General features: G+C 52.9%; 6 protein-coding genes across 6 annotated transcripts; 4 read left to right on the top strand and 2 right to left on the bottom strand.

The window, feature by feature from the left end:
• Positions 1–1,431: 1,431 nt before the first annotated feature.
• PG994_007716 (acid protease) lies at positions 1,432–3,403 on the top strand (the record flags this gene model as incomplete). The annotated part of the gene is made up of 4 exons (XM_066859125.1): positions 1,432–1,741; positions 2,003–2,142; positions 2,228–2,380; positions 2,465–3,403. 4 exons carry the CDS (start codon positions 1,432–1,434, stop codon positions 3,401–3,403), a joined length of 1,542 nt encoding a protein of 513 aa, XP_066714612.1.
• A 652-nt stretch (positions 3,404–4,055) lies between these two features.
• Positions 4,056–6,585, bottom strand: PG994_007715 (uncharacterized protein; the record flags this gene model as incomplete). The annotated part of the gene is made up of 6 exons (XM_066859124.1): positions 4,056–5,470; positions 5,525–5,585; positions 5,640–5,821; positions 5,871–5,943; positions 6,009–6,292; positions 6,480–6,585. 6 exons carry the CDS (start codon positions 6,583–6,585, stop codon positions 4,056–4,058), a joined length of 2,121 nt encoding a protein of 706 aa, XP_066714611.1.
• A 424-nt stretch (positions 6,586–7,009) lies between these two features.
• Positions 7,010–7,661, top strand: PG994_007714 (Molybdopterin biosynthesis MoaE; the record flags this gene model as incomplete). The annotated part of the gene is made up of 2 exons (XM_066859123.1): positions 7,010–7,139; positions 7,189–7,661. The coding sequence occupies 2 exons, from the start codon at positions 7,010–7,012 to the stop codon at positions 7,659–7,661; spliced, it is 603 nt and encodes a 200-aa protein (XP_066714610.1).
• A 2,883-nt stretch (positions 7,662–10,544) lies between these two features.
• On the top strand, positions 10,545–13,416 carry PG994_007713 (uncharacterized protein; the record flags this gene model as incomplete). Its single annotated transcript, XM_066859122.1, has 7 exons — positions 10,545–10,934; positions 10,993–11,286; positions 11,346–12,070; positions 12,130–12,536; positions 12,690–12,991; positions 13,074–13,143; positions 13,223–13,416. The coding sequence occupies 7 exons, from the start codon at positions 10,545–10,547 to the stop codon at positions 13,414–13,416; spliced, it is 2,382 nt and encodes a 793-aa protein (XP_066714609.1).
• A 929-nt stretch (positions 13,417–14,345) lies between these two features.
• PG994_007712 (dolichyl-diphosphooligosaccharide-protein glycosyltransferase 48kD subunit) lies at positions 14,346–15,947 on the bottom strand (the record flags this gene model as incomplete). The annotated part of the gene is made up of 4 exons (XM_066859121.1): positions 14,346–14,768; positions 14,819–15,534; positions 15,602–15,712; positions 15,806–15,947. The coding sequence occupies 4 exons, from the start codon at positions 15,945–15,947 to the stop codon at positions 14,346–14,348; spliced, it is 1,392 nt and encodes a 463-aa protein (XP_066714608.1).
• Positions 15,948–16,611: 664 nt separating this feature from the next.
• PG994_007711 (NADH-ubiquinone oxidoreductase 9.5 kDa subunit) lies at positions 16,612–16,933 on the top strand (the record flags this gene model as incomplete). The annotated part of the gene is made up of 2 exons (XM_066859120.1): positions 16,612–16,801; positions 16,890–16,933. The coding sequence occupies 2 exons, from the start codon at positions 16,612–16,614 to the stop codon at positions 16,931–16,933; spliced, it is 234 nt and encodes a 77-aa protein (XP_066714607.1).
• Between the last annotated feature and the right edge of the window lie 73 nt (positions 16,934–17,006).

The raw sequence follows: 17,006 nt of genomic DNA, 5'->3' as shown, positions 1-17,006 counted from the left end.
TAATGGATGTTGACTGCACGAGGGTCTTTGACATGCTCTGTCATGCCCCTGCAGCTTTAAAGGACGCAGTCCACGACAGTCCACGCATAACGGAGGGGCTTCCCGGGATGAGGTGCGTTTCTCGGCGGCCTAAGCGATTGGAGAAGGCCCGGGGATCGACAAGCGGATTTGCTGCTTGTAATGTCCCTGCCGATGCAATAGCTCTATGCTGGCAGGTGGCTTGCATCTGCATTTGCATCCCAATGAGGAAGACCTCTTCCCCTTTTGTCTCCTACCTGAAATTAACCAGCTCATTTGCTGTTGCATGCTACCATTCCCACCACTAGAATTGCGACCTTTTAGACATGTTTTCATAACGATATACGAGCGCTGATGGGCCAAGCGTACCATAGGGTTCTGCAAAGGGGCTCGCAATATATTTCCCATGCCAAATGTTGGCGACTGGGACTGGCAGTCCAAGTAGTCTTTTGGCCGCGCGTGCATTCCAAGAGGGAGGGAAGGCAGGTACAAATAGGCCTCTCTATCACTTCTATCGGATTGGGTCGACAAGGGTGTGTTACCATCCAAGAAACCCCATATCACCGTGGCTGCATGTCAGACGTCTAGAACGTATTTCCTTCACTACAAGCAGTTTTTGCACTGACTCGAAATGTAACAGCACACAAGGTACGCAGAAATGCGTAGAAAAAGAGGCAAACAGCCATTTGAGTCATCAACTCGATGATTCGGTAGTACGCAGCAGAAACTGAGATGCGTGCTCGGCATGTTGGCAGAGCTGCTGCTGTGCGCTACTTTCGAGTGTCACCCGCTTCCTATCGACATCCCACAGCCATGTCATCAGATCATCCATCCATCGTAGAGATTGAGAGCCTCCAAGGGCATACCTTAGGTAATGTAATGCTGGGTGCTGCTGTTTATCAGTGCCTGCGCAATCCATCTCGGCCCGCTACAAGCCTACAACAACACTTTGGAAAGACCCTGTCACCTGTACCTTCCATAGAACAACAATAGTGCGGTTCCAAGATCAGACTGAAGTGCCTCGGTTATCTCGTCACTCCATTGTCAGTCCATTATCCCAATTCCTGCCAGCAACAAGTTCCGGCAGGCAGTCTGGAGCACAAGGAGGAGCCCTTAAGAAATCCTCTTCGCTGTGAGGCTCTCTTGCTCCATGCGCATCTTGGTGTCGGTCATTCCTTGAAGCCGAATTGTTTTTCAACCTGGTCCTTTTCTCTCACAACTCCTCTCAATCTTCTTTTGTTTTCCTCCAAAGATTCTAGCTAGACAACTTCCAGGCCGCAACCCCGTTGGAGCTAACGATCCCCCCGACCGGCCACTTCATGACTTGTTCCGGCTCGTGCCAAGATTTCGGTGATCCGTGTCCTTAAGCTCCGCTACTACGGACCCGGCCCTACGGTGGAACACACAATCACAATGAAGGCCGTCGTCTTCTTCGCATGCCTGGCGGTCGTGCTCACTGCCGCTGCCGCCTCCGCCCCTCGCGTGGTGTCATTGGACATCAACAAGCCTCCTGTCTCCTTGCCGCTACTAAATCGTCGACGGGGTCTCGGCAACTACTCCCAGGTGATTACCAACAACATATCAGCTTTTATCTATTATGCCGAGGTCTCCATTGGAACGCCGCCGCAGCCCATTACCTTGATTGTCGACACCGGGTCCAGCGATACCTGGGTGGTCGACAAGAGCACCGACGGGTGTAAAGGAGATCGTTGTTTGACTCCTTGTAAGTGGTCCTTGATCCACCTTCCGCCTTTTCTTTTTCATTCTTAAGCATTGTTAGCTGCAGCTTCCACAGTCATTCCATAGCCAACTACATGCATTCCGTTGCTCTGCCTGCTATTCCACGGCTGCCCAGTCACCGAAAACACAGGATCACATAATCGCGCATTTGTTGGCCCATGCTCATAGTCCTACGTATTCATTCGCGTATGGCGGATACATGTTTTTGATATGTTCGCAAACTAATCTCAAATTGTTATACCAGATGACTCTGATGCTAGCTCAACTGCCAAGGTGTTGGGCAACACGCCGTTCAAGATCGCCTATCAAGACGAGACGGAAGTTTCTGGCACCATGATGAAGGACACCTTGACTATTGGTGGTGCTACCATCAAAAACCTTCAGGTAAGTGATCTCAACACCGAGGCATACGCGTCTACAGTCTGGTATAATCCTGGTCTTGAAGCTGATTTACCCTTGATGGAAACAGATGGGTCTTGCCACTACCGTGAAAGAGGTCGCCTCGGGCGTCCTGGGCCTAGGCCTCCGAGCGGCGGAAAGCCCTCCTGGAGATTACCCCAACGTCGTGGATCTCTTCTATAACCAGGGTCTCATCGGGACGAAAGCGTTCAGCCTGTACCTAGTGAGCAGATTTCCATAATGCACCCCGCGGTATATTTGCGGATTATCTGCAGCCACTAACTCCAACTCTGTGTTCGTTCCCAAGAACACACTAGAGTCGTCATCAGGAACTATACTGTTCGGCGGCATCGACAAGTCGAAGTACACGGGCGAGCTGCTGGCCGTGCCCCTGGTGCCCAGCGCAGCCACCCAGAGATACTCATACTATTACATAGCCCTGGACTCCCTCTCCATGACCTTTGACAATGGCACGACCAGCCCGGCCTTCACCTACGCCGCGACCCCCGTCCTGCTCGACTCGGGCACCACGCTGACCTACCTTCCCAACAGCACAGTGCAGCGCCTCTACAAGGCCCTCGGCGTCACCGTCGCCGAAAGCGCCAACCGGGGAGGCGCCCCCGACAACGATATGTCCTGGGTCGACTGCGGCATTCTGGACGACGCCAAGCGCAAAGCGTGGACCTTCGATTTCCGGTTCGGCGGGCCCGACGGTCCCCTGATTCGCGTACCCCTGCACCAGATGGTAATCGACGTGCACCCGTACGTCAACGAAAATGGCGCAAACTCATGCCTCTTTGGTATTGTGCCCACCGCCTCCGAAAACGACAACAGCGAGTTCTACCTCCTAGGTGATACGTTCCTGCGAAGTGCTTACGTAGTCCACGACTTGACCAACAACCAGGTCGCCCTGGCGCAGGCCAAGCCCAATGCGACCGCCGCCGCTGATGGGTCCGACATCGTTGAATTCGGCCAGGACGCCACCGCCATCCCGGACGTCTCGGGTATCGCCAGCGGCGTCACCGTCACGCAGTCGGCCACGGGCCTTCCCGGGGGCGCCGGTAGACCGTTGCCTACCGTCACTGTCACCGGCAGTAGCTCGGTCGATACGGCGGTGACCAGTGCCACGGGCAACCTCGCCCCGAGTTCAGCGCCGGGCCCGGACTGGACGGTTATGAGCGTGGCGATCTTGACGGGACTCGGCATGCTCGCTGGGAGCACGTGGCTAGGTTTGCAGATTTGGTGAGGTGGGTAAGGGGCTACCATGCCATCCACCTTTTTCCCAATTGTGGTGATTCTAGAGCATTCGGTTACGGCAGTTTGCTCCATCCTTAATACACTGATCTCCTGGGCGGATGGATGGGTTCGTAATAAAAAGGCTTCACAAGGTACACTGTCTGCCACGGATAAGTCCCCCTAATATAATGTCACACTATTTGTGCCAGTCTACGGCACCGTCATACCACTGCATCTAACAGCACGTTAATAAATGCTCAGAGGATGTTGGCGTAAAACCCGAGACGGCGTAGACCAAGCACAGAGGTGTGGTTGATGTCGTAGTCAATTCCGCTAGACTGGCTCGAGCTCGGCGTTGGCATAGATTGTCGCTTGCCGTCCGCCGTCTTAGTCTGTGAGCGAAAAGGGGCGGGCAGGAGCCTCTACTGCCAGTGATGATGAATAGGTCGCACACTGTTATTTTATAGAGAGCTCGTGGTTGGATTTATACAGATACTATTAAGAAAAGGAAGAAGATAACTTGCTCTTTAGAACTTTGTTTATAATGGTAAACAGCTCAAGCATCCTGCCTTACGGACCCAAGTCCTCCGGTAAAATAATACATCAAACACGTATACATACAGCCACTAATGGGCGTCCATCTCTCCTGCTACCAAAAATGCTCAACCCATTTTCTCGTACCGTTCCCTAGCCTTGTCCTTGGCCTTGGCCACGAAGTCGGAGTAATCGTTCTTAGTTGCCCGGGCAGCCTCTTCGACCGCATCACCGATCTTGCCACCCTCGGCGCCCAGACCAACGCCCGGCGCGTAAGCGGCCGTCTCGATGATGTTGGTACGCCCGGCACCCTCGGCTCCGAGCCCGACACCGGCACTCCAGCCCATCTTGGCCAGGAGCCCGGCGCCCTTGGACATGGCAGGCTTGCTCGGCGTCGGTTCCTTGGGCGGCTCGTTCTCCTTGGACAAAGCCTGCGGCTTCTTTCTGGGCAGGTTGGGCTTGGGCTTGTTCGGCTGGTTGTGCACCAAGCGACGCTCTTTGGCCCGGTCTCGGTAATTGGAGGTGGGCTCCTTGCCAGCTGCCTTCAGATCCTGGATGGCCTTCGCGACGAGGTTCTTGTCGTCGAGATTCCTCTTGTGGAGGTCGCTCAACTGCTCATGCCGGCGAAGCGAGGGCTCGCTGACGAACTTGCGTCGGCAGAGTAGACAGCAGTTTCGATCCAGATCGGCGTAAGACTCGCCCGGGGGCGGCGGAGGCGGCGGTGAAGGCGATTCCACAGCATGCGAACCGATACTATTTACCCCTGTCACAGGAGGACCCTTCTCATCGTTACTGCTTTTCTTGGTCCCATTCTTGGCACCACGGAGTTCTGCGTGTTTGTTCGCCCACTTGGCGAGCTGCGGAGCCATGGCAATCACCTTCTTGCCAGTGGGAGCAGTCAACTCTTTGTCTGCCTTCCGCTTTTTCAAGTCCTTAGCAGATGCCGCTTGTTCTGAGCGTGGCACGTTGGCCGACTTCTCTTCGTATAGGTTCTCGCTGAAGATAGTAAACTCGCTGGCGTACACCGACGGATTCCAGTAACTGAGTAGTAAGGATGGATTATGGGATGCCGTGAAGGTGAACTTTCGGTCCTGATCGGTCACAGGCTTGAAATAAGGGATGAAGACGCCCGAATGGATGTATGCCACTGTGACATGTTTGGAGCCGATGGTGAACTGCGGAGAAGCGTTGAACTTGGCCATGGCTGCACGAGCATCGTCTAGATTCGAGAACTCGGCGAAACCATAGCGGCATCCAGCATCATTATACCGATCTCGAATCATGAAGACACGTGATAGTGAGCCTGGCTTGGCTCCAAGTCCAGTCGTGTTGCCAACAGGTGCGGTGCTCTTCAGTTTTGGCGGCGCCCCTGGCGCTTGTTTTGGCTCGTCCTCCTTGGCAACGTAGAGCTTCTTGACACCAACGGCTAAGTTGTTCTCGCTGATTGTGGGTGGTAGATTACGAATGACAAGAAATTGAGACGGAGTCTGCTGCGGGCACTCGTCGCTCTTGCCGTCCAACTGCATATCGGCCACATTTTCGGCTAAGTAGGGTGGTAAGTGGTCTGTCCTGTGATGCTGTATTGTCGGACTCTTACATGATCGGGGAGCTTTGCATTGTTTGCAGGTTGCTCGTCGAGAAAAATTTTCAAAATGACACTGTTCCAGTCAGAGTGTGCTAAACAATGTTCCTATAGATCAAGTTTCTCTCACCATAGTGCATTGCCAGTCGTCTGGGTTGGTAGGTTGGCGGCGTTCTCGGCTATAGGCGATGGGGACATAGGCATTGAAGCCGTCAGCAGTAGTGAACTCAAGTGCTGGATAGTGCCTGTCAAGAAAGTCGACGGAGTCTTCTTCCGACGCGAACTCAGCGAAGGCATAACACCGACGGTCACCTACAAGGGTCAGCGGAGTGCTATATGGTATACATCTTCTGGCACTAACCGGCTCTGTCGTCAGACTTGATCCGAACCTCCACTAGGCCACTGGCGCCCATGCTTTTCATGATATTGTCCACCTTCGTCACTGTTAGCAACGTTCATTGCGCAGTAACACATTGACCTGAGACGTAGCAAAACCTACCTCCTTCGAGCTGATATTTTCGGGAAGATCGTCCATTTTGATAGTGTGATATGGTCGGCCTGGTCCCGATCGGTATCCTCCATCTCTATAGTACGCATCGTCTCCAGCTGGCTCGGGCGAGGAGTATTCCCTTGGGCTCCGTCGGCCGCGCTCTCGTTCGTAACTTGGCTCTGTCGCGCGGCCGTCACGGGCGGTTGCAGGCGAGTGGCGACGGCTGTAGCTCCTGTCGCCGTAACCTGTTTCGGAGCCGCCTTGGTATGCGCGCCCTTGGCGGTCGTATCTCTCTTTACTCCCGCGTGTTCATAGCCGCGGTCCCAATCACGGCTGCGATCCCGATAAGAGTCGTCCCCTCGTGGAGCTCTTGGAGGCGACCTGGAAGAGTCTTTCCCGGAGGAAAGTCAGCTCAAGCTCAAAAAACCATAATGTCAACCCAGCGACATGAAACAATCTCCACAGGCGATTCGTTTTTACCATGCCGCGAACGATATTGGCCGTCCCTCGAAGAAGGGGATCTGCGTCTATAGCCGCTGCCGCGCTCGTCGCGATCGCGCGCCGGGTGGTCGTAGTCGTCGTACATGGTAACGGGTTGAATTCCGGTCTCGTCCTCGTAGCCGCTATGCCGAATAAAAGGTTGCGCGCATGCTTTGTCGCAGGTTTCAGGCCTTGGGCGCAGCGCTTTGGTTCTGCAGGAGGAAATGAACTCATGAACTCAAAAAGTTGAGACGAGGGATGGGTTTCCGTCTGCCTGCTATTGAGGGCTGAAAGCACCTGAAGCTCGGAGTTTACAGGCGGCAAACACCGGTGGAGCTTGACGTCGTCGCTTACCTAAGAACCACTGAATGCACTTGTAATCACTGGCACATGCAGAAGCAACTCTCGTCGTGTAGACCTACTTAAACCACATCGAAACTCAACATTTATTCGGGTTCCGAACACTGCTGTGAAGCTAAGCCTTTATTTACCGAACTCGGATTCGTGTGTGGTGGCCGGAGAAGTTCTCAATGGAGTCTCAAGCAACAGAGTTACAAGATGAGGGGTGTTACGCTGGTCTAACTCATGACCACCTCAATGCAAAGGATATCATGGATCGGGTGCGCAGCCCACAAGCTGGTGCCATAGTGTTATTTGCAGGTTGGTCCACCCATGTTTCTGATTGCGTGTGGTGTAACACTATTACCAGGGACGACCCGGGACAACTTCGACGGCAAGCCAGTCAAGGAGTTGCAGTACTCGGCATACAACCCCTTGGCACTGCGGACTATGATCTCCATCTGCAAGGACATGCGGGCGAAGCATGGCCTCAAGTCGATAGCTATGGTGCATCGCCTAGGACCGGTACCCATTGGCGAGGAGAGCATATTGATTGCCGTCTCCTCGCCACATCGGCAAGCAGCCTGGCGTGCTGGCGAGGAGGCTCTAGAGGAGTGCAAGTCACGCGTCGAGGTCTGGAAACGAGAGGAATTCGGCGGCGAAGAGGGCGGGGTCTGGAGAGCCAACAGAGATGGCTTACAAGGTGACAAGATTCCAGCCTCGGCTCCCACGATACCGGATGATAGTGGCGACGGGCCATTCGGCCCGGTGATACGGCCCAGGAGACCAGGAGAGAAGGGCCATGGCGCTGTTGTCAACCCCAAGCCCAGCCAACAGGGCTGAACGAAGAGAGATATGAGCCTGGTGAGATGCGCCCCAGCAGGTCGATCGACTGTAGAAGGATAGGTCCACAAGGTAGCCTAGTATCCGAGTTTAGTGTGTGATAAGAGAAAGTGTTGCCATTTCGGGCTCGGCGGGCTTTCTTGCTCCAGTCATTGATATTAACGCATGAGGCAAGGGTGGAATTGTACGAGGTATCGTTCCACGATATCTAGGCGCCTTGGCTTGAACTGGAAAGTGGTTTGGACAGTCCAGAACGGCTATTACATATCCAACGAGTAATATGTACCATCATCACGGATCCGGTTGAATGGATGCCACCCATCAACATCGGATGCTCTCTTCCAAACCCGGGTAAAATGGTACCCAGCCCAGTACCAGCCAGCCATATCCCATGGGCATGGACATGGCTCCTTATCAGCAGCATCCATACAATATCATGCCTGGTCCTATTCCCAGCAAGCTGGGTAAGCATTCATGGCCTGCTTGGAAGCATATCCCTGCCTGGTTCGGTTCGGCTAACTAACGGTCATGCATGGGTGATGGCTTTACTGGTTCGGTTCGGCTAACTAACGGTCATGCATGGGTGATGGCTTTACTGGTGGTATATTGAATCATCAATGGAGTTGATTTGTGTAGTTATGCCATGTAGGCTATTCTCAATACAATGGCTGGCGACTTGAGCGCTACAAATTATAAAAATGCAGTGACTTTTGTGTAAATGTTTGACATACTCCCAAGGTAGAATTAGTATATGGGAAATACAATAGCGTACTTAACCAGCGGCCCATCAGTTACAATAAGGTCGTTCTGGCCTGGGACGCGGCCGAGTCTACCTTGCCGGACTTGCCACTGACGTATAATTAGCAGCAAGGCAGCTTAGTATAAGCTGGGAAGGTGTGCCAATTACGGGCGAGCGCTGGCTGGCTGGTGTTCTGGGAACATCAGGGAAACGATTCACAAGCGGCCACCCATTTGTATGCCCCCCACGATGAAGATGGTTTGCCGCATACCCGGGTACGAGTGATCCAAGTGACCCAATTGATACCTAGCCTATTGAAACCAAGCATCCCGTATCAGAACCAATAACTAATGCAAGCTTACAACTACTAATGACGCGCTCTCCGAGCCAGGGAATAGCCTGAAAGACCAAATATGGTTCTCCGTGTTGTTAGGGGCCTACCTCACACTTACTTTAGATTGATAGCAGTGGCCCAATTGGACCGGAGAAGTTACCGCTTGCGGGCAGGATCTAGCGCGAGAGCTCGAGCTCAATGCATGAGTATGTACTGTAGACACAGATTGTACGACGTATTGCATATGGATCGCCCGACCAATAATCCAGGCGTAATTCTTTGGCAGGGCACTCAACGGCTGAGGGGGGGCGGCAAGCCAAGGTGTCAAGAGGACCAAGCTTTCGGTGGCGATGATGGTGTTTGAACGGGTGGTGGAACCGTGGAAGTGATGAAGCTTGTCTTTTCTTGGGGTCTTGGCTTTTTTGCGGAGAACAGGCTTGTTCTTTAAGGGTATCTCGCCGCTAAAACCAACTGCCTGACTTGGCAAGTGGAAATCGTGGGGGGCTCTTATTGGCAAAGCTTAGCTGCTACCTTATCTATATTCATCAGATATTATTGTTATACTTCAGAAGTCATATCAAGTATGCCCATTCCTCCAGAACCCCTTACATTAGGTTGTGTACCAACCGCATCGCATCACAAACTGGACAGAGTAAGGGTCGGGTCCCAGCTGATCATTTGTACATGTAGGTATGGCGATCGGCTGCAAAGGATGCCTGTGGGTTGCTGACCACCGTGCCACCTGGGAGGAAGGAGGAAAGGCAGAGGGCGATAGCCATGCAATCATGGTGGGGAGTAGTTGGCCATGTTAGTGGAGAAGAGATATGTAGGCACATTGCTAGTGATAACAACCCGGCCTGTTTCTTTTGCGGAGTGTGCCCGGTGCTTACCTACCTCTGGAAGTTGAAGGTCAGTCGTCACTGCACATTACCATCGGATGGAGGTAATCATACTTCCTGTTCGTTAACCTACTGCCAGTTCATCGCTGTTTTTCTTCCTCGCTTCTTTCCTTCTAGTGTATTGATGCTACATACTGATCAATTGGCTTATAGGCTAGTTTTACGCATCCTGCATCCAACAATTTGGTCAAATGCAACATCAGCAGCCAATCGGGCCACCCTTGCCATCCATAATATCAAGGGTCCCAGCTTCCAGCATCCAGTACCCAGCAACCATGCAGAGAGATAAGCACCATATCTTGCATGGGGCCTGGGTGCCTCTTTAATGGGCCATTGCAGAAGCCCATTGGCACGATTGCTTCTTTTCCCTTGCGTTGTCCCGGCCTCGCTGTGGCCTGTCACGCGAGGAGAATTATGATGCGTGTCTCAAGACTTATGTAGGACGAAAATAGTCGACACTAATGAGAGGCAAGACATGGCAGAACTACAGGGAATTGCAGAGTGTCTGCTGCCTCTCTTCCCAATCATGATGCACGATAAAGCCTTTTGTCTCACCCTCCCTGTTACCCACCTTGCAGTACAAACGATCGCCTTTTCCCCCTGCAATATTTGGGATCTGGATTCACACGAACTATCGTTGTATGCGCGGGCAAGCAAGCCCCTGCTTGTCGAAGTGGCGACGGCCTGCTGCTTCCAACCAGTTTAGGAAGGTCTCGTATTGTGGCGCCAGCAACATTCATGTTGCATTGCGGACTCTTGCGGCCGGTCACAGTGACCAGATTGGAATTGTATTCACCCAATTTCAAAAGAATGCTATGATCAGCAGCCGTCAGATCAGACATGCCACCCTCCCAGCACCCCGGGACCTCGAACCCCGGTCTCGTCTTTTTATACATATGTAAGTCATAGTCCTGTCGCTGCTGCAAAGACTTCGCTCGAGACTTCTTCCTCTTCAATGTGACTTGGTATCGCCGGTTTTGGGAATTGTCAACTGGGCTTTTCTCTTTTCCCAAATACACTCCTTGCCACGGTATATTGGAACAGCCAAGATGTCTTTCTTCAACCTACGCAAACGAAACGACCACACGGAGGTCACTCCGCAAACCGACAGTGACGATGCTGGCGCTACTGGAGTCGAGGCATTGAGTCACCTCCAGACTTTCGAGAAGCTGCACAAGCTCGACCCCAATCTTCCGCTCGAGGAGCTCAATGATGTCGGTGCCGTCCTCGCTACTGGCAACCTCGAGAAGGGTGTCGAGGTTGAGGCTACGCTTTTGGAAGAGAACAGCCCGTACCCGGAGGTGAGTAAAGCCCGTTTGTGCTACTAATAGATGCCTCGATGCTCATACCCCCGACCAGGTCCGCGCCGCCGTGAGGAATTACGATGAAGATATGCCCGCAAACACAGTCCGTGCCTGGGTTATTGGCATGCTTCTCTGCACTGTTGGCTCTGCTGTGAACATGCTGTTTTCGTTGCGAAACCCGGGTGTCTCCGTCACCACATATGTTATCCAGCTTGTTGCCTACCCCCTCGGTCTCGGCTGGGATCTCATCTTCCCTGATCGAGTCTTTAATGTGTTCGGCCTCAAGTTCAACCTCAAGCCCGGCAAATTCAACTACAAGGAACATGTTGTCATTACTGTCATGTCAAACGTTAGTTACCCGACTGAACTCTCCCCCGAGACGCCGGTTCACGCTGACATCCGAAATAGGCTGCTTATGGCGGTGGTTTCCTCTATGCCACGGACGTTTTAATCACCCAGGAGTTCTGGTACAAGCAGCACTTCGGCTGGGGTTTCCAGTTGCTGCTTGGAATCACCACCCTCTGCACTGGATTTGGCCTGGCCGGCCTGGCACGACGCTTCCTCGTCTGGCCCGCCGCCATGATCTGGCCTTCGACCCTTGTGAACGCGCAGTTATTCTACACGCTGCATGACCGCCCTCAGGTAGATACTGCGAAGGCCAACGGCTGGAAGATGGGGAAATACAAGTACTTCCTGATCGTTTTCGGGGCCTCGTTCGTCTGGTATTGGTTCCCAGGCTGGATTTTCCAGGGTCTTTCTTACTTCACCTTCGTCTGCTGGGCCAAGCCGGACAATGTCGTCGTGAACAAACTATTCGGGGGTCTCCACGGCTACGGACTAATCCCACTGACCTTTGACTGGACTGTGATCAGCGGGTATGCACTAAGCCCCTTGATTCCCCCGTGGCACGCCATCGCCAATACGCTTGCGGGTGTTTTCGTCATGTACGAAGTCGTCTCCATCGGTCTTCACTTTAGTAACGTGTGGTACGGTCAATACTTTGTACCTCAGTCGTCGTCCTCATTCGACAACACTGGGGCTAAATACAACGTTACGAGAGTCCTGGACGAAAACTTGCAATTTGTTGAGAAGGCCTATCACGACTATTCTCCGCTCTTCCTCAGCACTCAGTTGTAAGTAACACAGATACGCCAAGTCCGCCTCCCACATGGACAAGCTAACCTCTTTGCAGTGCCCTTTGCTATGGACTCTCGTTTGCTGCGGTCTCTGCAGTCATCGTCCATACAGCACTGTACCACGGCAAGGAGATTTGGGCGCAATTGAAGCAGGCACGCCATCAGGAAGACGACGTGCATCTGCGTTTGATGAAGAAGTACCGTGATGCCGAAGACTGGTGGTACCTCGCTGTATTCGTCGTCATGATCGGTCTCTCCTTCGGCGTTGTTTGCGGCTGGCCTACCGGATTCCCGGCCTGGGCATATGTGATCTGTATGATCATCCCGATCATCTGGACCGTCCCCATCGGCATAGTGCAGGCTATCTCCAACATCCAAATTGGCCTGAACGTCCTGACCGAGTTCATCATCGGCTACATGTTGCCGGGCCGCCCCTTGGCCATGATGATGTTCAAGAACTATGGTTATCTGTGCATGTCACAGGCACTCTATTTGCCCAAGACTTGAAACTGGGGCATTATATGAAAGTTCCCCCTCGTGTGATGTTCTGGTCGCAACTTGTTGCTGCCTTCTGGTCCGCCATCCTCCAGATTGCAGTCATGAACTGGGCTATCAGGCAATATCGAAGGTATCTGCACCGAGGACCAGAAAGACTCATATACGTGCCCTCAGGCTGGCGTCTTCTACACGGCCTCTGTTGTGTGGGGTGCTATCGGTCCTGCTCGCATGTTCAGCCCAGGAGCGCTGTACGCCAACCTCCAGTGGTTCTGGCTGGTCGGAGCTGTCACGCCAGTTATCACCTGGTTCTTCGCTCGTCGCTATCCCAAGTCCTTCTGGCGCTATGTCAGCATGCCCCTGTTTTTCGGCGGCTCTGGCATGATTCCGCCTGCCACTGACTACAACTATATCAGCTGGGGTGTAAGTGCATACGTCCACTCCAATTAACCCTCGAGGATTTATTTGGTAACTCGGGAATACTTACTGATCCGCGTGCATATAGATTGTCGGTCTTACGTTCAACTACTGGATCCGGAAGAAGTGGAATGGCTGGTGGCTGCACTACAATTATGGTACGTCACGGCTCACGTAAATATACAAGTCGTCCGTTATTATCAATCCTCACTTACTAACGCGAACATCGATCTATAGTCACATCGGCTGCTCTCGATTGCGGCCTCATCGTGGCCACAGTCATTATTTTCCTCACCTTGCAGCTCACCAACGCCACGCCGCCTCAGTGGTTTGGCAACCTCGATGTGTTTACAAACCTGGACCAGAGTGGAACAGCCATCAGCATGCACGTAGCAGATGGCGAGACGTTCGGACCGGCTACCTGGAAATAGAAAGGAGAGGATCATCTGTGCCCGTTTGAGTGGACTCGAAGGGAGAGTACTGCTTGTGGGCTCTGAATGACGACGACTGGACGGAGTGCTGCAAGCTAATTGTTTCTTCCCCTGGAAAAGAAGTTGATAGTCCGGCCCAGGTTCTACTATATAGTCCAGTGTAACCGCAGTGGTAATCTATATACATCCCTATGCTTTTCTTGCCCCTTTTTAACGCAGGCTCGTAGCTGTAAACGAGGAATTGGCCGGATGGCTGTTATGAATTTCTTCGTACCCCTTGCCAAGAAAAGGGATTTCTGTGAGATGAGTTTCGCGAGTACAAAAACACGGTATAATCCATCGTCAATCATATGCATACGCTTATAAGTCTTGGGGAGGTAAATGATGCGCTACCTGCGATGGCCAGCTGTGCGCAACCCAATCTCCTGCCATTATTGGCAGTTAATGATCAACAGAATGACTAAATGCTGCGCTGCCCAGTCGCATGTCTTTTGACGCTATGCCATCCATGCCTTGTGTGGGATTTTTGAGTAACTAGGATCAGCTTTGGGTCGAGCAAGTTTATGGCAAAAGTTTTGGAATCACAAAGGATGATTTACACTGAGTCGGCCCTACCAGGTGACTCTGCCCATACTATTATATTGCAGCAACATAGCACAAGCCCCGCGGTACCTCCCGAGTGCTGGTGTTGAGCAAGATTTCGATACACGAGACTCAGTACCGCATCCATGGCAGTATCAAGGGCTTCATGTCATTCCTTTGTATTCAGAACCAGGTTTTGCTCATGAAATATACATGCATCGAATCACTCATCTAATGCGACTCAATACTCTCGTACCAGCAGCAATCTATAGCTCGTAGATGCCTTTTGCCGTGGTGAGCAAACCCGAGATATCCTTTCACCATCATGATTCCAGTGCATTGCTCGATTACCTGGTCTTCTTGCTCTCCCCCTTTCCTGTGGGCTTGCTATACAACCAAATCGCAACAAAGAAGAGCCAGCCAGTTACAGTAGCCCCAATACCGGAGATCCAGGGCCATGCGCCACTGATCGCGTAGCTACGAGGCCACTCGTCGTGGGCAAAGTGGCGGACGGAGACGGTGTTCTTCTCTTCGATGTTGTTGAAGAAGGGTCGCTTGTGGTTGATCTTGAAGTTAAAGATGCCGTGCTGATCAGGCAACTTGAAGTTGGTGCTGTACGTAGTGCTCTCCTCGGAGCTAACAGTTGGCTTCAGGGACATACGGTGGAAGGGCGAAAGCATGCTGAACTCGAGCTGCAGATCGTCGTCGGCTGGCACCTTGAAGGCAGCCCAGTGGTCCCACTCGTACTCGGACAGGGAAATAGAGTAGGTCTAAGGCACGTTAGTCAAATTTCTCAAGTCGTGTCTGCGGGGTCACTTACCACGTCGTTCTTGATACGGTAAATCTTGGGGTTGCTCTGGTTGCCCTGGCCCTCCTCATTGAGGTGGTGTTCGATCCAGTTGACCTTGAGGACACCAATCTCGTTGAACGTCCAGCCGGATACCCGCTTGGCGAATTCTCGGTTGACTGTAGCAACGGCCGCCTTGCCACCGGCCTTCTTGACCTTGGCATCGAACCACTGGTCACTCAGCATGTCGGCGCTTCCGACAACGGTGAGGCGCGCCGAGTTGCGGGCCTGAACGGTAGTGACCAAAGACAGCTGCTTTCCAGCGGCAAAAAGTTCGTCGCCCAGAACTTCCGACTCTTCCTTGGGGTTGTAGCTGTATGCGGTGGTGGGAGCTCGGAGGATAGGGGTCAAGAGTGCGCCGTTGCCGAGAACCTGGCCAATGGCCTGGGGAAGAGCAAGAACCTCGCCATTGGGGGTAGCGGGAGAGAAGAAGTCCTTGACGCCGGAGCGCAGGGCGCCTGGCGTGGGTAGCAGGAGCACATCGTGCTTCTCGTCGGCCGAAGTGACGTCGTAGTTGAAGTGGTCAACGACCAGGCCAGTCCTCTCGGAAGGAAGGTGGATGTCGAGCTCTGACAGGGCCGCAACGATGGAGGAAGGAGCCTGTTTTTGGCCTGAGAGGGCCAACAAGATGTTGCCCTCGGCATTGATAAACTGAAGGAGGAGGTTGGCAGTTAAGTTAGGGCCGAGGCCTGGCGACACGCTCATATTAGCAGATGTTCTCCAACTAGACCAATACTCTTGTCCGGCTCGGCATACCCTTAGCTTTCGTAGGGAAGAACAAAATGTGATCGTATGATCGCTCGCCCAGGTGGAACAAGTTTAACGAATCGCTCTTGGGAGTCTCGTATGTGACCTCGAATCCTCGACCTGCAGCATTTAGAGTAGAGTTAGTAATCGGCGACCTTTTTCTATACATGTAGATTGTTGTAGCAGAAAAAGAAGATTGAGTTGTGTGCGCACCTTCTAGGTCGCCCAAGAACTTGGAGTACTGGGCCTTCTCGGCGACATCTTCCAGGACGACGAGGAGCCTCGAACCGCTAGAGCTGATGGCCTGAGCAACAGCTGTGAAGAGCAGGAGGAGGAAAGAGGTGAGGGAAGTCATTATTGCTCAATGTCTAGAACGAAAGAGAGCGAAAGGGAAAAAAAGGACAACAGCGACAGCTACAAGTTGTTGCTGCGCATTGGATTGAGCTGATTGAGGGTTCTAAGAAGAATCAATTCAATGGGCGTAGAGGGAAGAGAGCTGTCAGTCTCAAAAGTTCATTGACATACATCAAATACACATACGCACACGCACACACACCTGGTCAATCTACTACAATCTATCAGTGCTGGGGAGCTTGGGTGTTTGGTGGCGGCTGTGGTTCCTTCCAGTCTGGCATACGTAGCCCGTTCCTGCCAAGACTTAGGTGGGTGAAGGTATCCAAGTACCGCCAGCTAGTCCACTGTCTCCAGTTTCTCTACAGCTGTTTGAGCTATTTCTCCGGCATTTTGCCAGTCAACCCCGGCCGACCGACGACGGGAGTCTCGCAATGACGATACGGACTCTTGGAGATAATAGAACGAGCTCCATTCCAAGCCAGCATAACCCGATCCCCAACGTCCTTTGTGCGCCATTGCAGCTGCCCAATTGAGTACGTTGACAACCTCCTCTTCCCCTCCATTGGTCTCGTGAATTGGCGCCTTCTCTCGTCTTCCCGGACGGACAACCACAAATTCCAGCAACAAGCTAACACCAACACCACGTCGTCGTCGTGCAAACAGCAATGTCGAACCCTACACCACGCTTCTGGTCCGGCCCCCTCCGGTACCTGCGCTGGTCCGCCCGCGAGCGCCCGGCCTACTTCTACTCCGTCGTCATCGGCGCTGCCGGCCCTGTCATGCTCGTCACCGTCCCGCCGATCCAGTCGAGACTCGGCTACACCCGAGCACCTCCGGTCCCCATGACATACCCAAGTGCGTTATGACTGCTCAGCCGGCATTGCGTCTTCTTTCCCCGTGCTGCAGCAAGTAGGTAAAGCTAACAACTGTGCGCCTTGAACAGTCCCGACAGGTCCCCGGAAACAGTTGAGCGGGTACGACGATTAGGCCAAGGAAAACAAGAACAAAAAAAACCTCCCCATGGGTGGTGGAATGCGGTGCGAACTAGCAAAGGTATAGG

This window comes from Apiospora phragmitis (assembly GCF_038363925.1).
Source record: "Apiospora phragmitis strain CBS 135458 chromosome Unknown utg000007l:2111988.0-4706623.0:1.0-2598199.0, whole genome shotgun sequence".
Lineage (NCBI taxonomy): Eukaryota > Fungi > Ascomycota > Sordariomycetes > Amphisphaeriales > Apiosporaceae > Apiospora > Apiospora phragmitis.
The sequence above is the reverse complement of the archived record's forward strand: the minus strand, read 5'-3'. Positions and strand labels throughout refer to the sequence as shown.